Genomic DNA, 9,839 nt, shown 5'->3' on the forward strand with positions numbered 1-9,839 from the left:
GTTCAAGACCTGCCTGACCAATGTGGAGAAACCCCGTCTCTACTAAAAATACAAAATTAGCCAGGTGTGGTGGGACACGCCTGTAATCCCAGCTACTCAGGAGGCTGAGGCGGGATAAGCGCTTGAACCTGGGAGGCAGATGTCGCAGTGAGTTGAGATCACACCATTGCACTCCAGCCTGGGCAACAGGAGCAAAAGTCTGTCTCAAAAAAAAAAAAAAAAATAGTAACTAATAGCCACCGTTTACTAATCCTATGCCATGTGCTAGGCACTTTACTACACACTTTATGTACACAATCTAACTTGGTGCTTACAAACTTTCTGTGGTTATATATTTCACAGATGAGGAAACAGGTTCAGGGAGCATTTATTTGTCTAAGGTTTTATGGCACGCTAAGGGGCATCACATTTAATTATTTGAATGCAAGTTTGTCTCGCTCTCACCGCTGTAATATCCTGCCTCCTCATTCCTGTGTTTTCTCTGACCTCCAGTGATCTTGAGCACATGTTTTCTTATGGTATTGTCAATGTACTTGCTTGCTTTTTTTTTAATATTAGTAATTTCACATGGCTTAAGCGAATTACATACCAACAAATTGTGTACAAAAAAATTATGTACAAAAGAATTCCAATTCCAGTTTGCTGTGGTGATTCCACAGTGTCATCAGGAGCTCCTACTAACTGTCTAGGGTATAGCCCTCATTTTTATGCTGACAAAATGGCTGCAGGAGCTCCAGTCATCACTCCTGTGTTCCAGACATGAAGAAGTTGAAGTGGGGAGGCAGAGACAAAAGGCCACAAGTCAACCAAGTCTTTCCCCTTTTAAAGGTCTTTCCTGGGAACTGTACCCAACAGTTTTAACTTACCTGTTATTTGGGATTGGGTCATATGATGACTCTTAATCACAAGGGAGGCTGCAAATTGTACTTTTTTAGCTGGGCACATTGTTGTCATGAACAAAACTCAGGTTCTATTAACATGAAACCCAACTTGTGAGTTTCTTGAAATAAATCAAATGCATTCATCCAGTGTGACTTTTCCTCAGTGACTGAGCACCTGAGGAAACCTTTATATGTTATGGAAGTTGAGAAAGATAAAATACCTTGAGGAAGAAAAAAGAGTTGGTTCAGCAGAAGCTAGGAACCAGGTAGATGATTTCTTGGCTGCTCAACACAGTTGTCGAGAGTGCAGCTTTGCCCAGACCCACGAAAGGAGGAGTAAGGTCCAGAAGGGGAGTGGAACCCTGGTGATTCCAACCTAACTCCACGTAAGCCACGAGTAGTAGGAGGAAAGCAGAGGAATCTCACACAGTAAATATACATAAGCATTCATAGATGAAGCTTCACCTCTTGTAAGATTTTACTTCATAAATATTTTCTGTGGATAGAAAAACACTTGTTTCAGATTTGTGTTGGCAGAAGTGCATTGGAGGCAGGTTAACTGAGAAACAGAATGAGGAAAGCGAGTGAAGCAGAACAATGATGGACTTTGGAGCCAACTCGACCTTGAATCCTAGCACTACTGCTTGCAAACTATGTGACCTTGGACAAGTCTCCAAGCCTTTCTAAATCTCCTATTTATAATCTTAAAAAGAAGTTAGTAATATCTTCCTTTTGTTCCTGACATAATAAGTGACATGAAGTCCGTCATCCAGTGCCCGGTGCGTGGCTGCTGGCCTTGGTACTGCTATCTCATGGCCGAGTGTTCTCAGTCAGCAGGTGCTGGCGACGCACTTGCTGTGATCCACATTGGACTGCAGGTCATGATCTGGGTTTATGTTGAAGGAGGAGTACGGGAGACCTAAGAGAGTGGGTGGAGGAATTCATTTTCAAAGCAGCAACCACAAAGAAATGCAGTGAGCTCTTGATGTCAACTAAGGTAGGAAGTCTGCTGCTGGATCAGCTGACTGTAGGTTTCAGATGCTCATTTGGGGCCGACTAAAAAAAGCTCATGATGGAAGGTGTTATTTATCCAAGTTTTACCTTTCTCACATATAAAATGAGGATGTCCATAAGGCCTACCTTCGAGGGTTGTTGCAAGAATAGTGCTTGTAGAACCTTTGGCATGTCATATGTACCCAACGAATTGTTTAGTTAATTACTAATGATGTCACTTCCCTCCCTCTTTACCCAAGTACGAGCAGGGCTTGCAAGTCTCAGTTTTGTCTGGCTATCTTAGCTCCACTGATCACATAAAAACTTTTACTAGGGCATAAAGTAGACATATAATCACACTAGATCCAAAAATGATACTGTGATAATATGGATTAATAACAAGTTCTTAGATGGCAACAGTGTTTTAAGGTACAGCTGAAGATTTGTAAATTTCATTAGCTTTGGTGCTTATGAAAGTGAGACCGACCGCTCATTGTCCAGGATAGAAAACTGCACAGGCTGCCAGTGTTGATCTTCTGAGTTTCTTAAATAGCTTTGTGTCGCAGGTCAGAACTTCACATTTGCCATCTCTCTGCTAGACTATAACACAGGCTGGGGTGGGATGACTTATATGTTCTTGCTTCTAACTGCTGAAATGTGAACAGGTTGGACTAGGAATTAGTGGGAAAAGAAATCACAGAAAAGCTCACGTTTCTGGGAACAGTAGGCAGGTGCAATATTTATTGTCATCACCACCACTTCCCTCCATATTGGTGTTAACTTTTATCCTGTCCAAAGCACTTTCCCATCAGTTGACTTATTTGATCTGCTTTGAAGCCTAGGGAGAAGGCAGAGGCGATTTCATTTCCTCTTTTTTTTTTTTTGAGGTGGAGTTTCGCTTTTGTCACCCAGGCTGGAATGCAGTGGTGTGATCTCGGTTCATTGCAACCTCCACCTCCTGGATTCAAGCGATTCTCCTGTCTCAGCCTCCAGAGTAGCTGGTACTACAGGCGCATGCCACCATGCCCAGCTAATTTTTGTATTTTTAGTAGAGACAGGATTTCAGCATGTTGGCCACGCTGGTCTCTCAAACTCCTGACCTCAGATAATCCACCCCCCTAGACCTCCCAAAGTGCTGGAATTACAGGTGTGAGCCACTGTGCCCAGCCCTCCATTTTTTAATTAAGAAAATTGAGGCTTAGAAAGGTGAAGTGACTTGCTCCTGATTGGCCTGGGCTGCTCTTGAACCCAAATCTTCTGTCCGCCAACCCCTGGACTCTTTCTGCAGGACTATGCATGCTCCTGGCCCATGCCCTTACTTTATTCGGAAGAAAACAGCATTACCATATCTTCAAATCAGGTTGTGCCCTTTAGAAGTGGTGAGCTGGGCAAATATACACCACATTGCTGTTGTTTTAAACTGTTGAGAGGTCTGAAATTCACTGTGTTCATGAAGGTCGAAGAGAGAAGAGGTTGGTGTGTAATAGCTTGGTGACCGGGTACCCTTGAGTGTGTTTCCGTGAGGCTTGATCAGGGTTTGTTCACTGGGGGTCTGCTCTATAGGATTCTAAGCAGATCCGCTGCTCATCTGCATGGCAGGCACCAGGGCTCTCCCCGAGAACAGAAGGTCTCTGCTGTAAGTCTGCTCCCACTCCTCCCTCCATCCTGTCCTGGACTTCCAGGGCCTGAAACCCCACCATTCTGAGCCTTGAGGATGAATCGACCTTAAAAGATATTCCAACAGCAAATGAAACACCTTATGTTCTCACTCATAAGTGGGAGTTAAACAATGAGAACACATGAACACAGGGAGGGGAACAACACACACTGGGGCTAGCTGGGGGTTGGGGGGCTAAGGGAGAGAGAGCATTAGGACAAATAGTGCATGCAGGGCTTAAAACCTACATGATGGGTTGATGTGCTGCTGTGTGAAAGCCTGAAAGTCATCCAGTCCTCATGCAAACCACCATGTTGCATGTATACCTATGTAACAAACCTGCACGTTCTCTACTTGTATTCCAGAACTTAAAGTAAAATTTAAAAAAAAAAAAAGGATTCCAAATAAAATAGAAAGACTTTCACTGTATGTAACAGCATATATATTTATTTTTTTAAAACCTTAGGGTATTGGTTTTGGGGGTCACAAACCCTAATTCCATGGGCTCCACAATATCCTCATCCATAAGACATGAGTGGTAAGAGGAACTGTAAAGATCAAATGAGGTGTAATGTACAGAAGGGCTATAAAAATGTAAGCTTGACTGATGGGATGATGGGAGGGGCTGGGGCGCTGGTCTGAGGAGGAGGAGGAGGAGAAGAGTAGGGACCAGACCTCAAGTTCAGTGTTCAGAGCACTAGGTCTGACCCAAGGAAGCTCTCCAGTGGGGGCTTGAAGGCAATTTTGGCTGACTTTCCGGTTTTGCCCAGGACTGGACCCGTTGCCGCCTTCAAAGCCATTCGGGTTGCTTTGACCTCCAGCCATCTGTGCCTGGAAATGTCAAACAAATGGTTAATGGCATCAGATGGTTAATGATCTCAAATGTCCCCTGCTTACTGCCATAAGAGAGAAAAGAGCCCCCTGGAGAAATAAGCGTGGATGCTATTTTCAAAGTTGCAATTAATCGCGTATTCAGGAAAACCCATCTTCTGCCAGTTATTCTGATAAGAAAGAGGAAATTGAGGGTGATGGAGGAGCTGTGCCTGAGAGGGCAGTTTGAATAATCTGTATAAGGTCAAGAAAGCAGATATAGGGCTCATAATCAACACAGCAGTTTTGGAGCAAAGCCAAGGGACCATGTCCTGGCATGGGTTAGGGACTGACTGTTGTCAGTCAAAATATGTGCCTAAGGCTAGGTCTGGCCATCTGACCTTAAGCTTCCAAGTTGTATGGGAACCATCCTTTGGTTGCTTTTTCAGAAATGCTTTTTCACCATTATTGCCTGAACCAAATATATCTCCGCTTGTCTCCCTTTGGGGCACCTACCTGTGGTTATGTCCTCGCGTTTCACTGTTTTAAAACTTCTTCCCTTATTTTCCATGTTTCCTCCAGCTAGTGAGACCTGCAACGACTTCCACCCGATGTTCTTCACCCACGACAGATCCTTTGAGGAGTTTTTCTGCATCTGTATCCAGCTCCTGAACAAGACATGGAAGGAAATGAGGGCAACTTCTGAAGACTTCAACAAGGTAATGTGGATCTCGGGTAGAGGCAGGGGATTCCCGTGACGCCAAAGGGACCTGCTGCATGGTCCCTTGTCTGTGTGCAGAAGGCATTTGGCAAGGTGGGGAAATAAGGAAGATTGCAATGACAGTTGCTTCAAGAGTAGAGAAAGACAAACATCCCTGTGTAGACATGAATCTCTGTGCTGGGGATGACCTCATCCCTCTGGGGGTAAGCTTGGAGCAGCTTTGTTCCTTTTGTCTAAGCCGGAGTCACCAGCAGAGAATTGTTCTTGAGATACATTATCAAGGTGAACGTTTCCTTTCGGAGCATTAGTTTGGGATGCCTTGTCAATATTGCAAGATCTGCCGGGGAAGGGGCCTTCCCTCCACCTGTCCAGGAGACTGGTACACAGCAAATGAGATCAGGAAGACTGCTGCACCTAGTCCAGTGATTTCTTTGTGGATTATGGATGTGTTGTGATCATCTGCCCTGTGCTGTATCAAAAGAATTTTTATTAAAATGAAAGATCTCTTTCAAAGAACTGAGTCATTAAGGTTATATGCAACATTTCTTGGTTTACAGTAAGCATTTGATCCTTTGAACTGAGATGTCCCTTGGTTTTCTATATCATAATGTCTCACTAGAGTGTGACTTTCACATTTCCATTTGTGTGTGAATAACGAGCAGAGGGAAGGGCATTGACCAACTTAAAGAGAGCAGAAGCACTATCCATGGTTTCATACAGAAGCAAAATCTTTGTCCTTAGATAAAGGCCTGATTAGCAATAATAACTAATGGCATATTGCAGCCTTTAGTACTTTCAATTTGCTGCTATAGATGACTCTGAATGTGGTCGGGTTCGTCACCCATGCCCACTCACCCAGCACTAAGGGCTGTGACTAAGAGTCGAAGGGTCTAGGCCTCAGTCATACTGTGGGGCTTTCATGGGCATGTGCTTGTTGCATAACGTAATATCTGAATTTCACCTGCACTTAATATACTTGTTAGTTATTGCCTCCCTGTCACCTCCTCCCTGGATATACATCTCATCCTTGTTTCCCACTATATTTCTGGTTTGTGGCATCTTGAACCAACACCAATTGAAAAGAAAGAAAATCAGGAAAAGGACCCCAAGCTTCAGTCAGGTCCTAATCTGACTTTCTTCCTCAGCACAGTGTTCTCACCTGCCATATCATCTCTGTCATCCCAACGATCTGTCCTTTGCATCTTGGTCATCCATTGAATTCATTGAAATAGACCCCAGTAATGCCCTTCTGTGGAGAGCATTGGTCTAGAAGCTGCAATCCAGAGCCGTTGTGTGTCTGAGCAGCTATGCCGGAGGACAGGCACATTTCAAGAAGGAAAGTGGAGAAAAGAAGCCCATTAATTTCTTTATGATTATAACTGCGGCCTCTTAAATGTACTTCACTTGATTATGAGAGACTTTGCAATTCAGGTGCAAATCATCCCTGGGAAAGAGGGAAGGAGAGCAGGGAGGCCTTTGTTCAATCAAACCAAAAAAAGAGAGTTAAATCAGTAGTCTTTGAAATTGGCTAAGGGACTAAGGCCACTCTGCCCTGGATCATTTCAGCTCTTTCATGTGCTGCTGTGTGAAAGCCATCCAGTCCTCAGCTTTGCGAGCTGGGGACACCTGTTCCTCCAGGAGATGGAGACCTCACCAGCTGTTACAGATTTGGGCATCAGATGTCTGCTTTCTGAGAGATCTCATTTATCCTGCTTTTCCTGAATTATAAATTCTGCATTTTTGCAGAATAATATCTGAAAATAATAATGTTTCAGATATTGTTGTTGATCTAGGCACAGATAAGCTGTGCAGAAAATATGAAAGTTCTGCAGAGGACAGACTCTGGGGATGAGCATTCAGACACTTAAATCCTATAGAAGTTATGGTTTATAACATGAAGCACCAAGAGTTCCTTGTTAGCAAAGGAAGCCAGAGGCCCCAGGCTGGAGGAGGTGGGCACAGCTGGTAGAGGGAGGTGACCATAGCTCTAGGGTCCCTGTGGCTTATGGCCATGTGGTCAGATTGGTGGCAGACATCTTGCCTGTTCAGGGCCCTGGCAGGAGACAGCAAACCCCCCAGAGTGTCACTCTGAAACTTTTATCATAATTAGCCTATATAGCTGTGAAATCTCTTCAGTAAGACCTAAGAGCCAGGTTTTGGGTGCAGTTTCTTACTGTAGCTCTAATGCCATCTTTTTGTGTTGTTTACAGATCATAGATTAATGCTGGGGGGTCACACCTCTACTGCCAAGTAGGGGTGACAGTTTATGGCTGAGGACAAACAGCTCCAGGCCCGAGAGCCAGAGGGTCCTGCCTCACATCCAGATAGCCATCAGGCAAGAGCAGATATCAGAGGAAAATCAGGGATGGGAAGGACAAGGAATTTTAATTTGCTACATTAAATACTTTTGTTGTGTTTGCTTTTTTTTTTTTTCCTTTTTCTCAGTACTATGCATGCCGTACTTATGTAACCAGAAAAATGTATCAGGTATTTACATTTCTATCGTGTGTATATCACTTTTCTGTTGCTGATATAGCAAATTACCACAAATTTAGTAGCTTAGACAATGCAAATTTATCTTACAGTTCATAGTTCAGAAGTCAACAATGGATTTCACTGGGCTAAAATCAAGGCAGCAGCAGAGCTGTTTCTTTCCAGAGGCTCTAGGAGAAAATTTGTTTCCTTGCTTTTTTCACTTTCTGGTGGTCACCTGCATTCCTTGGCTTATGTCTTTGTTGTCCATCTTCAAAGCCAGCAAGGACAGCTTGAGTCCTTCTCACATGCCATCCCATCACCCTGATCCCTCTTCTGCCTTGGTCTTCCAAACCTTTAAGGACCTTGTGATTACATTGGGTGACCTGGATAATCCGGCATCATCTTCGCATCTTAAAGTTGACTGATAGTAACCTTAATTCTATCTGCAACCCTAATCCCCTGTGCTGCAGAAGGTAACGTATTTGCAGGTTCTGAGGATCGGAACACAGGCACCAATGGGAAGCTGTTATTCTGCCTACTCCAGTGTGTATTTGATTTGCAGCTATATTAGATTTTTAGATGTGTAGATCAGTTTCAATTAATGAAACATGGACAGACGAGCCTTTCATTTGTTTTTCTTTTTGCTGGTAGACATAATACCTGTCACAGAGTTCTGCTAGTGGCAACTCAGATACAGATATAATTATGTCCCTTTTCTTTTATGGCCCTGTTCTGCCTCCACTAGCCTTTTTAAAAAGGAAGCCCCTGTGTGACAGCCTCTAGTTCATTTTGAAGACTGCCTTTCTGATTTTTTCCTGCTGCCCATCTATCAGCCACTGTTCTGCTTTACCTGATAATAAATTGGAGAAGAGAGAAGAGCTGAAAGTTAAATCAGTTCACTTTTCTTCTTTTATTAACTTGGTAGCAGAGGAGATTGAATTTAGGAATAAATGTGGGTTGTGAATTACTGGTGGATTTAATGTTTTTTTCTTATTCCCTGACTGTCCACATTCAAATTCAGAAATATCTTTAAAAAGCCCAACATGAAACATAATTTCTTTTCAACTTTCTTGGACACCATCTCAGGCTCTTGCCACTGGAAACAGAGCGTGGAAGGTGGATTTATTTGTCAACCCTGAGACCCAGGGCTCTGTGAGCAGGACTTAGCTATCTGCCTTCTTTAGCTCCTCACTGGAGAAGCAGTGCCCCTCAATTTAAAATTTTGATTTGCCCAACAAACTACGCTGGATTCTATCAGAGGCAGGAATAGCTTCTGCAGGCCGCCTTGCTTGGGACACCAGTTTATAGATATCTAGTGCTTGGTAGTTAATGCCACTGCTGGAAGAGGGTGTTTGGAAAAGCAGCTGTCGTCTGCTCTTCCGGGCTTGGGAAGCAGCAGATGGAATGTTTTTTATTTATATAAGAGAAGTAGAATTGGAGAGTGATTAAAATATTTATGCTTTGAAAAGTACTTTCTTTCAGTTTCTCAATATAGCACTCTGCAGAATAATCCATTGATTCAGGCCATTGAGTTTGTGTTCTATGTTTTTGTCTTTTATTACCAATATTTTAGAGCATGCATTATTCATTTTTATGGGCATTAGAGAAGAGCTAAACTGCAGCTGGATACCTCAGCACACAAGTAGCCCCATAATCATTTCATTGAAATCCTCATTTTTGAGCGGGGTTAAGAAAGGGGACACAAGTAACTTGGATATTTTAGGTATGGGAATCTCATTTAAAGCATGTGTGGCTAACTACTCCACTGTAAAAAAAAAAATCTAATGAGAGTATACACTTTAAAATATATGTCTGTGTGTAGCACTGTTTCTCACCTTTAACTGTACGTTGAAATCACCTGCGGGCTTTTGAAAACCCTGTTATCCCACTGGCCAACCGCACCATAGATTAATTAAATCATCGGAGGGGGAAAGCTATGAATGAGTATTTTCATTAAGGTAGATTTGACCATTAAAGGTGATTTATGTTAATAGACCCCACATCATTGAAATATGTTGACACTTATCACAAGCTACTATAAATTTCGTGCATTGATGGAGTAGGATGCTTGTTGACCTGTGTGACCCAGGTTTTCATCCTGAGTCTGCTATTCCAGAGTTCTGTCTGAGAATCTAAAAATAATAATAGTTTTTAAAAGGATCTATCACCCTCTCTTTTGGTGGGGTGATAATAAATTGAAGTAATTAGTGTAAAAGTGCTTTGAGGTTGCAGTGAGCCAAGATCACACCACTGCACTCCAGCCTGGGTGACAGAGAGAGACTCTGTCTCAAAAAAAAAAAAA

At 43.0% G+C, this 9,839-nt stretch overlaps 1 protein-coding gene across 1 annotated transcript in view; it reads left to right on the plus strand.

The window, feature by feature from the left end:
- ELMO1 (engulfment and cell motility 1) overlaps positions 1-9,839 on the plus strand; it is a 588,614-nt gene that overhangs the window by 422,567 nt on the left and 156,208 nt on the right. The window contains 1 exon segment of the mRNA XM_017860159.1: positions 4,924-5,060. Coding sequence (XP_017715648.1) covers positions 4,924-5,060 — 137 coding nt within the window.

This window comes from Rhinopithecus bieti, unplaced genomic scaffold (genome assembly GCF_001698545.2).
Source record: "Rhinopithecus bieti isolate Rb0 unplaced genomic scaffold, ASM169854v2 scaffold_51732, whole genome shotgun sequence".
NCBI lineage: Eukaryota > Metazoa > Chordata > Mammalia > Primates > Cercopithecidae > Rhinopithecus > Rhinopithecus bieti.